Below are 17,684 nucleotides of genomic sequence, written 5' to 3'. Positions count from 1 at the left end.
TTTTTTTGATTTTTTTTAAAAAAAAACATTGATTTTTATCCACCCTGCATGTACAGCACCATGGAATCAATGGCGCTATATAAATAATAATAATATACAATGTATCTGTAGAATGTAAGCCCCCAGGGGCAGGGTCCTCCTCCCTCTGTACCCGTCTATCATTGTTAGTCATTTACTGTAAGTGATATCTGTATCTGGTATGTAACCCCTTCTCATGTACAGCACCATGGCATCAATGGCGCTATATAAATAATAATAATATACAATGTATCTGTAGAATGTAAGCCCGCAGGGGCAGGGTCCTCCTCCCTCTGTACCCGTCTATCATTGTTAGTTCTTTACTGTAAGTGATATCTGTATTTTGTATGTAGCCCCTTCTTATATACAGCACCATGGCATCAATGGAGCTATATAAATAATAATAATACTGCCAATTGAGCAGCATGCTGTGAGTGCATCCAAGAATTGGACCGCACTGACCCATACACAAGTCTGTGGGTGCGTGTAAAATCTCAGACTGCACTCAGATGTTATCCCAGTGCTGTCCGATTCCTGCAGACGCTGGCAATGGAGGAGATGAAGATATTAATTTCTCAGTCTCCTCCGCAGCTGTGCTTCATGCGAGATGACAGGAGCCGAGCGTCATTATCTCTCGCATCGGATGCTCTCGCTAATGTGACCCCGGCCTTACTGTGCAAACTGAGACCCCAGCGACTGATGTCACTAAATGTTCTGCAGTCACTTGAGGGGTTCTGAGCACTGGCCTCCTCTCTGTGCCTTGGCCCCGTAGTGTGGCCGGCGGTAGCCTCCTCTTTGTGCCCTGGCCCCGTAGTGTGGCCGGCGGTGGTCTCCTCTTTGTGCCCTGGCCTCGTAGTGTGGCCGGCGGTGGCCTCCTCTTTGTGCCCTGGCCCCGTAGTGTGGCCGGCGGTGGCCTCCTCTTTGTGCCCTGGCCCCGTAGTGTGGCCGGCGGTGGCCTCCTCTTTGTGCCCTGGCCCCGTAGTGTGGCCGGCGGTGGCCTCCTCTTTGTGCCCTGGCCCAGCAGTGTGGCCGGCGGTGGCCTCGTCTTTGTGCCCTGGCCCCGCAGTGTGGCCGGCGGTGGCCTTGTCTTTGTGCCCTGGCCCCGCAGTGTGGCCGGCGGTGGCCTCGTCTTTGTGCCCTGGCCCCGCAGTGTGGCCGGCGGTGGCCTCGTCTTTGTGCCCTGGCCCCGCAGTGTGGCCGGCGGTGGCCTCGTCTTTGTGCCCTGGCCCCGCAGTGTGGCCGGCGGTGGCCTTGTCTTTGTGCCCTGGCCCCGCAGTGTGGCCGGCGGTGGCCTTGTCTTTGTGCCCTGGCCCCGCAGTGTGGCCGGCGGTGGCCTTGTCTTTGTGCCCTGGCCCCGCAGTGTGGCCGGCGGTGGCCTCGTCTTTGTGCCCTGGCCCCGCAGTGTGGCCGGCGGTGGCCTCCTCTGTCTGCCCTGGCCCCGCAGTGTGGCCGGCGGTGGCCTCCTCTGTCTGCCCTGGCCCCGCAGTGTGGCCGGCGGTGGCCTCCTCTGTCTGCCCTGGCCCCGCAGTGTGGCCGGCGGTGGCCTCCTCTGTCTGCCCTGGCCCCGCAGTGTGGCCGGCGGTGGCCTCCTCTTTGTGCCCTGGCCCCGTAGTGTGGCCGGCGGTGGCCTCCTCTTTGTGCCCTGGCCCCGTAGTGTGGCCGGCGGTGGCCTCCTCTTTGTGCCCTGGCCCCGTAGTGTGGCCGGCGGTGGCCTCCTCTTTGTGCCCTGGCCCCGTAGTGTGGCCGGCGGTGGCCTCCTCTTTGTGCCCTGGCCCCGTAGTGTGGCCGGCGGTGGCCTCCTCTTTGTGCCCTGGCCCCGTAGTGTGGCCGGCGGTGGCCTCCTCTTTGTGCCCTGGCCCCGTAGTGTGGCCGGCGGTGGCCTCCTCTTTGTGCCCTGGTCCAGCAGTGTGGCCGGCGGTGGCCTCCTCTTTGTGCCCTGGCCCCGCAGTGTGGCCGGCGGTGGCCTCCTCTTTGTGCCCTGGCCCCGCAGTGTGGCCGGCGGTGGCCTCGTCTTTGTGCCCTGGCCCCGCAGTGTGGCCGGCGGTGGCCTCGTCTTTGTGCCCTGGCCCCGCAGTGTGGCCGGCGGTGGCCTCGTCTTTGTGCCCTGGCCCCGCAGTGTGGCCGGCGGTGGCCTCGTCTTTGTGCCCTGGCCCCGCAGTGTGGCCGGCGGTGGCCTCGTCTTTGTGCCCTGGCCCCGCAGTGTGGCCGGCGGTGGCCTCCTCTGTCTGCCCTGGCCCCGCAGTGTGGCCGGCGGTGGCCTCCTCTGTCTGCCTGGTCTCCGGTGCTCCTGTGTGATCTCTAGGAGCGGTCACGGCCGTGGTTTCCTCCTCGTTTGGATGGGGCTTGGTCACTTTTTGGACGTCTCCATATTTCTCCCCGCAGTCACCGTCCTGTAGCCGCCCCAGTGTTTGATGTCCTCTCTCCAGCACCTGATGCCAGTGATAAAGCCGCGGATTATTGTGCCCTTATGGGGGAATCTGTTCAGGGACCGAGGGGATGTTCACACAGATTATTATTTTTTTTTTAACGTGGATTTTGAAGTGTATCTGTCCAGAGGTGTCCTGAATATCTGGTGGGGAAAGTTATCTGCTGAGGGAACATAAGGAAACCCTGTAACCCATGTGAGATGAGGTCCTCCACCGTCCTGCCCAGGAAGAGAAGGGGCTGCCGTCTCCTCTGATGCCGCTCATCTCGGGGTAATGCTGGATTCTGGTGCCCGCTGACAATACTTTATTTCCCGCTGTGTAGTCGGGGTCGTCACCTCCGCACCATTGTATTATACAGAACCTTCCAGAAGGGGGCCAGTACCACCCTAAATACCAGTGATGCCCCGGACCCCTGTGCACAGATACCCTGCCTGTCATCTTCACCTGCTGCCTGTTATGGATGGCACAGGCCCCTGTAGGATTTAGTCACCATAGTAACCAATCTAGGACAGACAAGGTGGGCTCTCCAGAGCAGCGCTCGAAAATCCTCGTACCAGTCCTCTGCCTGCTGATAGAAATGACTGGAGGCGGCGTACAAGGAGTATCAGCTGCCCTGTATACATTCTCCACCTGTCCAAACAGGGCTGATAACAGGGAGCAATAGCACGAGGGGCCTGGGCCTGCCTCCCCTCGGGGCCCCTTTATATACTGTGCGCTCGGGGCCCCTCTGTATGCCGCGCGCTCGGGGCCCCTCTGTATGCCGCGCGCCCCGCCTCCCCTGTATACTGCGCGGTGCGTCTTGCTGCCTCTCCCCTCTGTATAGTGTACCACGCGCTTCACCTCACCTAGGCCTTGCGCCTTCCTGTGGCCCTTCTGTATACCGTGCGGTGCACCTCACATCCCCCTCCCCCTGTATGCCGTGCGCCCCGCCTCCCCTCGGGGCCCCTCTGTATACCGTGCGCCCCGCCTCCCCTCGGGGCCCCTCTGTATGCCGTGCGCCCCGCCTCCCCTCGGGGCCCCTCTGTATGCCGTGCGCCCCGCCTCCCCTCGGGGCCCCTCTGTATGCCGTGCGCCCCGCCTCCCCTCAGGGCCCCTCTGTATGCCGTGCGCCCCGCCTCCCCTCGGGGCCCCTCTGTATGCCGTGCGCCCCGCCTCCCCTCGGGGCCCCTCTGTATACCGCGCACCCCGCCTCCCCTCGGGGCCCCTCTGTATACCGCGCGCCCCGCCTCCCCTCGGGGCCCCTCTGTATGCCACGCGCCCCGCCTCCCCTCGGGGCCCCTCTGTATGCCGCGCGCCCCGCCTCCCCTCGGGGCCCCTCTGTATGCCGCGCGCCCCGCCTCCCCTCGGGGCCCCTCTGTATGCCGCGCGCCCCGCCTCCCCTGTATACTGCGCGGTGCGTCTTGCTGCCTCTCCCCTCTGTATAGTGTACCACGCTCTTCACCTCACCTAGGCCTTGCGCCTTCCTGTGGCCCTTCTGTATACCGTGCGGTGCACCTCACATCCCCCTCCCCCTGTATAGCGTGCGGCCCCCTCCCACCTCCTCTTATTCCGTTTCCCCCTACTCTACCACTGTGTGCCGTATGGTGAAAACTTTATAAACTTAGGCTATGTTCACACATCATGATTTTTTCAGCGTTTTTGAGATTCCAGACCTCCCGTCCGCACACCTTGGTTTTTGTTTGATCAGTATTTTGCGCTTTGCGTGGTTTTTTGTAAAATAGAGGATGTCCCTTTGAGCGTTTTTTCACCCATTGAAAGTAATGGGTGGTGGAAAAAAAACACTGAAAAAAAAATGAGCAAAAGAGTGTCAGGTTTTTCAGTGTTTTCAGCATTTTTCTTTGCCAAAACCAGAATGAGCTTTTTTTTTTATCACTGAACTTTATGTACATGCATATAAGACAAAAGGACAGTGAAAAAAAACGCACCAAAAGCAAGAAAAATCCTGAACAACCTCCTGGCAAGAGATCAGGTTTTGCTGCAGAAAAAAAAAACGCTGAAAAAAGCATGATGTGTGAACATAGCCTAACACTAAGAACATGATGTAACTGACAGCAAGCGGAGGTATTGATGAGACCTTGAGTTTATTGGAAGCGGTCAGATAGTCTTTGTATACATGTGACGGCGTGTGTGCGTCCCCTCAGGCTCCGGGGTGCGTCGTCCTCCCGATCCCTGCATGGTACATTTTTGCTTTCCTGCTGTTCGCACTCGCTGTGTTCTCAAGGTGACTCTGAGGCAGCAGCCGCCATTCTGCTTCAGGGCACGGTGCAGAGGAATGTCGGCTCCTGGGCCGGCCCCCCCCCTGAGCCGGGCCCCTCAGGCCTGCACCTGTGCTACATATGGGTGAGGGGGGCGGCTGCTGTGACTTCACCTACCCCCCTCATACAACCGACTCCGCAGCCCCCAGACGTCTCCACCCCAGACGTCCCCACCGGCTGTGAGAGCTGGGGGGCTGCCCAGTGTTTGGTACTGGGGTCAGAGTTCATGGTGGGGTATTGAGCTGGGGCTCTTGTGGAGTGCTGGTTATTCTCACAGCTGATGGTTTGTAACATTGTATCCTGTCTAGACAGTGAGTCTGGATACATTGTAGGTAACCAGTGTCTATGGTATGAACAGCGTGGATGTATGTGCACTACTATAAAAGGCCGCAGCCGACATTCTCTGGCCACGCACGCTGCATGTGAATACCGCCGCACCCGGACATCTCCCAGAGCGAGGAGCCCAGCGGCCCCTCTGGCACAATTCTTAGCGCTTGGGTCAAACACCGCGATTTTCTCTCTTGTCCATCGAGCCCCTTTCATGATTTTCATTTAAACGTAGCATAATATGTCCTGCAAGGCGGCACTAACCCCGCGCCGGCACATAATCACAGCCCTGTGCTATTTTAAACTAAACAGCTCACACAGGCACGTGTACAAATCCCCCAACTCAGAGCATTAAAGGGGCAGCAGCAGCCAAAGCCCCCGTGTAATATCACATTCTCACACGTAGTGGCCTGACAAAGGAAAATAATCTAAATATATCACCCTGAACATACATTACTGATCCTGAGTTACATCCTGTATTATACTCCAGAGCTGCACTCACTATTCTGCTGGAGGAGTCACTGTGTACATACATTACATTACTAATCCTGAGTTACATCCTGTATTATACTCCAGAGCTGCACTCACTATTCTGCTGGAGGAGTCACTGTGTACATACATTACATTACTGATCCTGAGTTACCTCCTGTATTATACTCCAGAGCTGCACTCACTATTCTGCTGGTGCAGTCACTGTGTACATACATTACATTACTGATCCTGAGTTACATCCTGTATTATACTCCAGAGCTGCACTCACTATTCTGCTGGTGCAGTCACTGTGTACATACATTACATTACTGATCCTGAGTTACATCCTGTATTATACTCCAGAGCTGCACTCACTATTCTGCTGGTGCAGTCACTGTGTACATACATTACATTACTGATCCTGAGTTACCTCCTGTATTATACTCCAGAGCTGCAGTCACTGAGTACATACATTACATTACTGATCCTGAGTTACCTCCTGTATTATACTCCAGAGCTGCACTCACTATTCTGCTGGTGCAGTCACTGTGTACATACATTACATTACTGATCCTGAGTTACATCCTGTATTATACCCCAGAGCTGCACTCACTATTCTGCTGGTGCAGTCACTGTGTACATACATTACATTACTGATCCGGAGTTACATCCTGTATTATCCTCCAGAGCTGCACTCACTATTCTGCTGGTGCAGTCACTGTGTACATACATTACTGATCCTGAGTTACATCCTGTATTATACTCCAGAGCTGCACTCACTATTCTGCTGGTGCAGTCACTGTGTACATACATTACATTACTGATCCTGAGTTACATCCTGTATTATACTCCAGAGCTGCACTCACTATTCTGCTGGTGCAGTCACTGTGTACATACATTACATTACTGATCCTGAGTTACCTCCTGTATTATACTCCAGAGCTGCAGTCACTGAGTACATACATTACATTACTTATCCTGAGTTACCTCCTGTATTATACTCCAGAGCTGCACTCACTATTCTGCTGGTGCAGTCACTGTGTACATACATTACATTACTGATCCTGAGTTACCTCCTGTATTATACTCCAGAGCTGCAGTCACTGAGTACATACATTACATTACTGATCCTGAGTTACCTCCTGTATTATACTCCAGAGCTGCACTCACTATTCTGCTGGTGCAGTCACTGTGTACATACATTACATTACTGATCCTGAGTTACATCCTGTATTATACCCCAGAGCTGCACTCACTATTCTGCTGGTGCAGTCACTATGTGCATACATTACATTACTGATCCTGAGTTACACCCTGTATTATACTCCAGAGCTGCACTCACTATTCTGCTGGTGCAGTCACTGTGTACATACATTACATTACTGATCCTGAGTTACCTCCTGTATTATACCCCAGAGCTGCACTCACTATTCTGCTGGTGCAGTCACTGTGTACATACATTACATTACTGATCCTGAGTTACACCCTGTATTATACTCCAGAGCTGCACTCACTATTCTGCTGGTGGAGTCACTGTGTACATACATTACATTACTGATCCTGAGTTACCCCCTGTATTATACTCCAGAGCTGCACTCACTATTCTCCTGGTGCAGTCACTGTGTACATACATTACATTACTGATCCTGCGTTACATCCTGTATTATACTCCAGAGCTGCACTCACTATTCTGCTGGTGCAGTCTCTATGTACATACATTACATTACTGATCCTGAGTTACCTCCTGTATTATACCCCAGAGCTGCACTCACTATTCTGCTGGTGCAGTCGCTGTATATACATTACATTACTGATCCTGAGTTACATCCTGTATTATACTCCAGAGCTGCACTCACTATTCTGCTGGTGCAGTCACTGTGTACATACATTACATTACTGATCCTGAGTTACATCCTGTATTATACTCCAGAGCTGCACTCACTATTCTGCTGGTGCAGTCACTGTGTACATACATTACATTACTGATCCTGAGTTACATCCTGTATTATACTCCAGAGCTGCACTCACTATTCTGCTGGTGCAGTCACTGTGTACATACATTACATTACTGATCCTGAGTTACATCCTGTATTATACCCCTGAGCTGCACTCACTATTCTGCTGGTGCAGTCACTGTGTACATACATTACATTACTGATCCTGAGTTACATCCTGTATTATACTCCAGAGCTGCACTCACTATTCTGCTGGTGCAGTCACTGTGTACATACATTACATTACTGATCCGGAGTTGCATCCTGTATTATACCCCAGAGCTGCACTCACTATTCTGCTGGTGCAGTCACTGTGTACATACATTACATTACTGATCCGGAGTTACATCCTGTATTATCCTCCAGAGCTGCACTCACTATTCTGCTGGTGCAGTCACTGTGTACATACATTACTGATCCTGAGTTACATCCTGTATTATACTCCAGAGCTGCACTCACTATTCTGCTGGTGCAGTCACTGTGTACATACATTACATTACTGATCCTGAGTTACATCCTGTATTATCCTCCAGAGCTGCACTCACTATTCTGCTGGTGCAGTCACTGTGTACATACATTACTGATCCTGAGTTACATCCTGTATTATACTCCAGAGCTGCACTCACTATTCTGCTGGTGCAGTCACTATGTGCATACATTACATTACTGATCCGGAGTTACACCCTGTATTATACTCCAGAGCTGCACTCACTATTCTGCTGGTGCAGTCACTGTGTACATACGTTACATTACTGATCCTGAGTTACATCCTGTATTATACTCCAGAGCTGCACTCACTATTCTGCTGGTGCAGTCTCCATGTACATACGTTACATTACTGATCCTGAGTTACATCCTGTATTATACTCCAGAGCTGCACTCACTATTCTGCTGGTGCAGTCGCTGTATATACATTACATTACTGATCCTGAGTTACATCCTGTATTATACTCCAGAGCTGCACTCACTATTCTGCTGGAGCAGTCACTGTGTACATACATTACTGATCCTGAGTTACATCCTGTATTATACTCCAGAGCTGCACTCACTATTCTGCTGGTGCAGTCACTGTATACATACATTACATTACTGATCCTGAGTTACATCCTGTATTATACTCCAGAGCTGCACTCACTATTCTGCTGGTGCAGTCACTGTGTACATACATTACATTACTGATCCTGAGTTACATCCTGTATTATACTCCAGAGCTGCACTCACTATTCTGCTGGTGCAGTCACTGTGTACATACATTACATTACTGATCCTGAGTTACCTCCTGTATTATACTCCAGAGCTGCACTCACTATTCTGCGGGTGCAGTCACTGTGTACATACATTACATTACTGATCCCGAGTTACATCCTGTATTATACTCCAGAGCTGCACTCACTATTCTGCTGGTGCAGTCACTGTGTACATACATTACATTAATGATCCTGAGTTACCTCCTGTATTATACTCCAGAGCTGCACTCACTATTCTGCTGGTGCAGTCACTGTGTACATACATTACATTACTGATCCTGAGTTATATCCTGTATTATACTCCAGAGCTGGGCTCACTATTCTGCTGGTGCAGTCACTGTGTACATACATTACATTACTGATCCTGAGTTACATCCTGTATTATACTCCGGAGCTGCACTCCCTATTCTGCTGGTGCAGTCACTGTGTACATACATTACATTACTGATCCTGAGTTACCTCCTGTATTATACTCCAGAGCTGCACTCACTATTCTGCTGGTGCAGTCACTGTGTACATACATTACATTACTGATCCTGAGTTACATCCTGCATTATACTCCAGAGCTGCACTCACTATTCTGCTGGTGCAGTCACTGTGTACATACATTACATTACTGATCCTGAGTTACCTCCTGTATTATACTCCAGAGCTGCACTCACTATTCTGCTGGTGCAGTCACTGTGTACATACATTACATTACTGATCCTGAGTTACATCCTGCATTATACTCCAGAGCTGCACTCACTATTCTGCGGGTGCAGTCAGTGTACATACATTACATTACTGATCCTGAGTTACATCCTGTATTATACCCCAGAGCTGCACTCCCTATTCTGCTGGTGCAGTCACTGTGTACATACATTACATTACTGATCCTGAGTTACATCCTGTATTATACTCCAGAGCTGCACTCACTATTCTGCTGGTGCAGTCACTGTGTACATACATTACATTACTGATCCTGAGTTACATCCTGTATTATACTCCAGAGCTGCACTCACTATTCTGCGGGTGCAGTCAGTGTACATACATTACATTACTGATCCTGAGTTACATCCTGTATTATACCCCAGAGCTGCACTCACTATTCTGCTGGTGCAGTCACTGTGTACATACATTACATTACTGATCCTGAGTTACATCCTGTATTATACCCCAGAGCTGCACTCACTATTCTGCTGGTGCAGTCACTGTGTACATACATTACTGATCCTGAGTTACACCCTGTATTATACCCCAGAGCTGCACTCACTATTCTGCTGGTGCAGTCACTGTGTACATACATTACATTACTGATCCTGAGTTACATCCTGTATTATCCTCCAGAGCTGCACTCACTATTCTGCTGGTGCAGTCACTGTGTACATACATTACATTACTGATCCTGAGTTACCTCCTGTATTATACTCCAGAGCTGCACTCACTGTTCTGCTGGTGCAGTCACTGTGTACATACATTACTTATGCATTATACTCCAGAGCTGTACTCACTTTTCTGCTCCTGCAGTCACTGTGTGCATACATTACATTACTGATCCTGAGTTACCTCCTGCATTATCCTCCAGAGCTGCACTCTCACATCTCGTTTCTGTCTTTCAGATTCGGAGTTACTGCACTTGTTTCTGAAGAGGAGAAAGCACCATCTCTCCAGAAACCTCAGGATGGGGGTGAAGACGTTCACGCACAGCTCGCCTGCGCACAGTCAGGAGATGCTGGGGAAGCTGAACATGTTGCGCAATGACGGCCATTTCTGTGACATCACCATCCGGGTGCAGGACAAGATCTTCCGGGCACATAAGGTGGTGCTGGCGGCGTGCAGCGAGTTCTTCCGCAGTAAGCTGGTGGGTCAGGCAGAGGAGAGCGCTCAGTGCGTCCTGGATATTCACCACGTGACAGTGACCGGATTCATCCCGCTGCTGGAGTACGCCTACACCGCCACCCTGTCCATCAACACGGAGAACATCATCGACGTGCTGGCCGCCGCCAGCTACATGCAGATGTTCAGCGTGGCCAGCACCTGCTCCGAGTTCATGAAGTCCAGCATATTGTGGAACACTCAGCAAGAAAAGGTGCTGGACACCGGGCAGGAAAACACCGGCACCAACTTCCGAGATGGCAGCTTGTCCCCGGTGTCCTCCGAGTGCAGTGTGGTGGAGAGGACCATCCCCATCTGTCGCGAGTCCAGACGGAAACGGAAAAGCTACATCGTGATGTCCCCCGAGAGCCCCCTGAAGTGCAGCACACAGACCAGCTCCCCCCAAGTGCTGAACCCCACACCTTCCTACACCGAGGCCAGGGGTCAGCCCGTGGACTCGTCTCACGCCTTCCCCTGGACTTTCCCCTTCGGCATTGACAGGAGGATGCAGTCAGATAAGGTGAAGCAGATCGAGTCCAGAACATTAGAACTGCCCGGACCCTCGGAAGTTGCCAGAAGGGTGACGGATTATGTGCCCTGTGAAAGCACAAAGGTCAGCTCCCCGCTAGTGATGGAGGACGACGTGCGGGTGAAGGTGGAGCGGCTCAGTGACGAGGAGGTGCACGAGGAAGTGTCACAGCCGGTCAGCGCCTCCCAGAGCTCCATGAGCGACCAGCAGACCGTCCCAGGCAGCGAGCAGGTGCAGGAGGACCTGCTGATCAGCCCACAGTCGTCTTCCATAGGTGAGAGCCGCCAGCTGTGCCACCCGCTAGTGTCTGTCCCCCCAGAGCTCACAATGTGTCACTACTCTTATCATCCTCAACCCCCGGAGCTCACAATCTAATCTATCACACAGTGTATCACTACTCCCATCATCCCTGACCCCAGGAGCTCACAATCTAATCTATCACACAGTGTATCACTACTCCCATCATCCCTGACCCCAGAGCTCACAATCTAATCTCCTATCACACAATGTATCACTATTCCCATCATCCCTGACCCCAGGAGCTCACAATCTAATCTATCACACAGTGTATCACTACTCCCATCATCCCTGACCCCAGAGCTCACAATCTAATCTCCTATCACACAGTGTATCACTATTCCCATCATCCCTGACCCCAGAGCTCACAATCTAATCTCCTATCACACAATGTATCACTACTCCCATCATCCCTGACCCCAGAGCTCACAGTCTAATCTCCTATCACACAGTGTATCACTGCTCCCATCATCCCTGACCCCAGAGCTCACAATCTAATCTATCACACAATGTATCACTACTCCCATCATCCTCAACCCCCGGAGCTCACAATCTAATCTATCACACAGTGTATCACTATTCCCATCATCCCTGACCCCAGAGCTCACAATCTAATCTCCTATCACACAATGTATCACTACTCCCATCATCCCTGACCCCAGAGCTCACAATCTAATCTCCTATCACACAGTGTATCACTACTCCCATCATCCCTGACCCCGGAGCTCACAATCTAATCTCCTATCACACAATGTATCACTACTCCCATCATCCCTGACCCCGGAGCTCACAATCTAATCTCCTATCACACAATGTATCACTACTCCCATCATCCCTGACCCCAGGAGCTCACAATCTAATCTCCTATCACACAGTGTATCACTACTCCCATCATCCCCGACCCCGGAGCTCACAATCTAGTCTCTTATCACACTGTGTATCACTACTCCCATCATCCCTGACCCCGGAGCTCACAATCTAATCTCCTATCACCCAGTGTATCACTACTCCCATCATCCCTGACCCCGGAGCTCACAATCTAATCTCCTATCACACAATGTATCACTACTCCCATCATCCCTGACCCCAGAGCTCACAATCTAATCTCCTATCACACAATGTATCACTACTCCCATCATCCCTGACCCCAGAGCTCACAATCTAATCTCCTATCACACAATGTATCACTACTCCCATCATCCCTGACCCCGGAGCTCACAATCTAATCTCCTATCACACAATGTATCACTACTCCCATCATCCCGACCCTGGAGCTCACAATCTAATCTCCTATCACACAGTGTATCACTACTCCCATCATCCCTGACCCCAGAGCTCACAATCTAATCTCCTATCACACTGTGTATCACTACCATCATCCCTGATCCCAGAGCTCACAATCTAATCTCCTATCACACAATGTATCACTACTCCCATCATCCCCGACCCCGGAGCTCACAATCTAATCTCCTATCACACAATGTATCACTACTCCCATCATCCCCGACCCCGGAGCTCACAATCTAATCTCCTATCACACTGTGTATCACTACTCCCATCATCCCTGATCCCAGAGCTCACAATCTAATCTATCACACAATGTATCACTACTCCCATCATCCCTGATCCCGGAGCTCACAATCTAGTCTCTTATCACACTGTGTATCACTACTCCTATCATCCCTGACCCCAGGAGCTCACAATCTAATCTCCTATCACACAGTGTATCACTACTCCCATCATCCCTGACCCCAGAGCTCACAATCTAATCTCCTATCACACAGTGTATCACTACTCCCATCATCCCTGACCCCAGAGCTCACAATCTAATCTATCACACAGTGTATCACTGCTCCCATCATCCCTGACCCCAGAGCTCACAATCTAATCTCCTATCACACAATGTATCACTACTCCCATCATCCCTGACCCCAGAGCTCACAATCTAATCTCCTATCACACAATGTATCACTACTCCCATCATCCCTGACCCCGGAGCTCACAATCTAATCTCCTGTCACACAGTGTATCACTACTCCCATCATCCCTGACCCCAGAGCTCACAATCTAATCTCCTATCACACTGTGTATCACTACCATCATCCCTGATCCCAGAGCTCACAATCTAATCTCCTATCACACAATGTATCACTACTCCCATCATCCCCGACCCCGGAGCTCACAATCTAATCTCCTATCACACAATGTATCACTACTCCCATCATCCCCGACCCCGGAGCTCACAATCTAATCTCCTATCACACTGTGTATCACTACTCCCATCATCCCTGATCCCAGAGCTCACAATCTAATCTATCACACAATGTATCACTACTCCCATCATCCCTGATCCCGGAGCTCACAATCTAGTCTCTTATCACACTGTGTATCACTACTCCTATCATCCCTGACCCCAGGAGCTCACAATCTAATCTCCTATCACACAGTGTATCACTACTCCCATCATCCCTGACCCCAGAGCTCACAATCTAATCTCCTATCACACAGTGTATCACTACTCCCATCATCCCTGACCCCAGAGCTCACAATCTAATCTATCACACAGTGTATCACTGCTCCCATCATCCCTGACCCCAGAGCTCACAATCTAATCTCCTATCACACAATGTATCACTACTCCCATCATCCCTGACCCCAGAGCTCACAATCTAATCTCCTATCACACAATGTATCACTACTCCCATCATCCCTGACCCCGGAGCTCACAATCTAATCTCCTGTCACACAGTGTATCACTACTCCCATCATCCCTGACCCCAGAGCTCACAATCTAATCTCCTATCACACAATGTATCACTACTCCCATCAATCCCTGACCCCAGAGCTCACAGTCTAATCTCCTATCACACTGTGTATCACTACTCCCATCATCTCCGACCCCGGAGCTTACAATCTAATCTCCTATCACACAATGTATCACTACTCCCATCATCCTCAACCCCCGGAGCTCACAATCTAATCTCCTGTCACACAGTGTATCACTACTCCCATCATCCCTGACCCCAGAGCTCACAATCTAATCTCCTATCACACAGTGTATCACTACTCCCATCATCCCTGACCCCAGAGCTCACAATCTAATCTCCTATCACACAGTGTATCACTACTCCCATCATCCTCAACCCCCGGAGCTCACAATCTAATCTCCTATCACACAATGTATCACTACTCCCATCATCCTCAACCCCCGGAGCTCACAATCTAATCTCCTATCACACAGTGTATCACTACTCCCATCATCCCTGACCCCAGAGCTCACAATCTAATCTCCTATCACACAATGTATCACTACTCCCATCATCCTCAACCCCCGGAGCTCACAATCTAATCTCCTATCACACAGTGTATCACTACTCCCATCATCCCTGACCCCAGAGCTCACAATCTAATCTCCTATCACACAATGTATCACTACTCCCATCATCTCCGACCCCGGAGCTCACAATCTAATCTCCTATCACACAATGTATCACTACTCCCATCATCCCTGACCCCGGAGCTCACAATCTAGTCTCTTATCACACTGTGTATCACTACTCCCATCATCCCTGACCCCGGAGCTCACAATCTAGTCTCTTATCACACTGTGTATCACTACTCCCATCATCCCTGACCTTTTGGTTCGGATCCCAGTACTCCTCATTGAGCCTCTAGACGTTCAATCGATGGCGTATTGTGTCTGTGTGTGTATATAATATAGCCATAGGGGGCACAGCGTGTGGTGTCAGTAAGGAGCAGGTAAAGCTGCGTGTTATCAGGGAGCAGTGGAGACTCTGGCTGGATATTCTCCCGTTATAAAGCGGCCGGTCTACCCTGCACGGCACGTGATCCGCAGGGGCCAATTCTGTGCCCGTCCACACAGCACGTGATCCGCAGGGGCCAATTCTGGGGCCCATCCACACAGCACGTGATCCGCAGGGGCCCATTCTGGGGCCCATCCACACAGCCTGCTTGTATGGATTCATCTCCATGATTCCTTCCTGTGGTCAGGAGCCGCTCTCCGGCCGTCCCTCCCCTCACAGACCCCATACAAATCGCATGCAAATACCGACCAGACTACAGGACACCTCATATAAGGCCTCCCCTCATTGTAGTAGCGCAGCACAGAGTGTTTCAGGGGGAGGAGGAGAGGCCTCCTGTATTATGATGATCAGGATGATAGTAGTGATAATGCAGTCCCAGTAATGCCGGACTACAGGATGTGCAATGATATGGGGGAATTCCACCGTCACACCGGGGGGACGCCATTATTCTCCCGTCTGGTTCTCGGCCAGCAGCTCCTCCGTTACTGCGGCTCCGCTGGGGGATGTGATGCCCCTGTGGTCTCTGAGGCCGGGAAGCTGCATGCACACGTCATGGTGTGAGGGTCCCCCAATGTCGCATGCACACACCAATCAGTATGGACGGTTGCACGACAGTCCAGGACCCCAAATAAAGGTGGTCCTGCTCTAGTTCTCTACATTGAATGCAGAAACTTTTAAGGCGGATGAGCGAGGGTCCCGTACCCCCACAATCATGCAATATTACACTATCTTCTATGGTTGGATTAACCTTTGCTAAATGGCACTTGTCTACTAGCTGTTTTTTCCTGTGATGGCTGCAGGAACCTGCTGTGTATGTGTGCCCCTCCTGTGATGGCTGCAGGAACCTGCTGTGTATGTGTTCCCCTCCTGTGATGGTGGCAGGACTCTGCTGTGTATGTGTGCCCCTCCTGTGATGGTGGCAGGACTCTGCTGTGTATGTGTGCCCCTCCTGTGATGGTGGCAGGACTCTGCTGTGTATGTGTTCCCCTCCTGTGATGGTGGCAGGACTCTGCTGTGTATGTGTGCCCCTCCTGTGATGGTGGCAGGACTCTGCTGTGTATGTGTGCCCCTCCTGTGATGGTGGCAGGACTCTGCTGTGTATGTGTTCCCCTCCTGTGATGACTGCAGGAACCTGCTGTGTATGTGTGCCCCTCCTATGATGGTGGCAGGACTCTGCTGTGTGTGTGTGTGTGTGTTCCCCTCCTGTGATGGCGGCAGGACCCTGCTGTGTATGTGTGCCCCTCCTGTGATGGCGACAGGACCCTGCTGTGTATGTGTGCCCCTCCTGTGATGGCGACAGGACTCTGCTGTGTGTGTTCCCCTCCTGTGATGGTGGCAGGACCCTGCTGTGTGTGTTCCCCTCCTGTGATGGTGGCAGGACCCTGCTGTGTGTGTTCCCCTCCTGTGATGGTGGCAGGACCCTGCTGTGTGTGTTCCCCTCCTGTGATGGCGGCAGGACTCTGCTGTGTGTGTTCCCCTCCTGTGATGGCGGCAGGACCCTGCTGTGTATGTGTGCCCCTCCTGTGATGGTGGCAGGACTCTGCTGTGTGTGTTCCCCTCCTGTGATGGCGACAGGACTCTGTTGTGTGTGTTCCCCTCCTGTGATGGTGGCAGGACTCTGCTGTGTATGTGTGCCCCTCCTGTGATGGTGGCAGGACTCTGCTGTGTGTGTTCCCCTCCTGTGATGGTGGCAGGACTCTGCTGTGTGTGTTCCCCTCCTGTGATGGCTGCAGGAACCTGCTGTGTATGTGTTCCCCTCCTGTGATGGCGGCAGGATCCCTCCTGTGATGGCTGCAGGACTCTGCTGTGTATGTGTGCCCCTCCTGTGATGGCTGCAGGACTCTGCTGTGTGTGTGCCCCTCCTGTGATGGCTGCAGGACTCTGCTGTGTATGTGTGCCCCTCCTGTGATGGCTGTAGGACTCTGCTGTGTGTGTGCCCCTCCTGTGATGGCTGCAGGACTCTGCTGTGTATGTGTGCCCCTCCTGTGATGGCAGCAGGACCCCGCTGTGTATGTGTGCCCCTCCTGTGATGGCTGCAGGACCCTGCTGTGTGTTCCCCTCCTGTGATGGTGGCAGGACCCTGCTGTGTATGTGTGCCCCTTCTGTGATGGCTGCAGGACCCTGCTGTGTGTGTATGTGTGCCCCTCCTGTGATAGCGGCAGGACCCTGCTGTGTATGTGTGACCCTCCTGTGATGGCGGCAGGACCCTGCTGTGTATGTGTGCCCCTCCTGTGATGGCTGCAGGAACCTGCTGTGTGTGTGTGTCCCTCCTGTGATGGTGGCAGGACCCTGCTGTGTATGTGTGCCCCTCCTGTGATGGTGGCAGGACCCTGCTGTGTATGTGTGCCCCTCCTGTGATGGTGGCAGGACCCTGCTGTGTATGTGTGCCCCTCCTGTGATGGTGGCAGGACTCTGCTGTGTATGTGTGCCCCTCCTGTG

The 17,684-nt window shown here is 52.0% G+C and overlaps 1 protein-coding gene across 2 annotated transcripts in view; it reads left to right on the top strand.

The window, feature by feature from the left end:
- The window catches only part of ZBTB44 (zinc finger and BTB domain containing 44), a 97,960-nt gene that overhangs the window by 67,226 nt on the left and 13,050 nt on the right, over positions 1-17,684 (top strand). For both annotated transcript variants that reach the window (XM_073657470.1, XM_073657472.1), the window contains exon 2: positions 10,340-11,398. In XM_073657470.1, the coding sequence (XP_073513571.1) occupies positions 10,402-11,398 (997 nt within the window). In that variant the 5' untranslated portion in view covers positions 10,340-10,401. The remainder of the gene's footprint in view (positions 1-10,339; positions 11,399-17,684) is intronic.

Source organism: Phyllobates terribilis, unplaced genomic scaffold, assembly GCF_046119375.1.
Source record: "Phyllobates terribilis strain yellow unplaced genomic scaffold, ASM4611937v1 Scaffold_12__6_contigs__length_324123572, whole genome shotgun sequence".
In the NCBI taxonomy this organism is placed as follows: Eukaryota; Metazoa; Chordata; class Amphibia; order Anura; family Dendrobatidae; genus Phyllobates; species Phyllobates terribilis.
The sequence above is the reverse complement of the archived record's forward strand: the minus strand, read 5'-3'. Positions and strand labels throughout refer to the sequence as shown.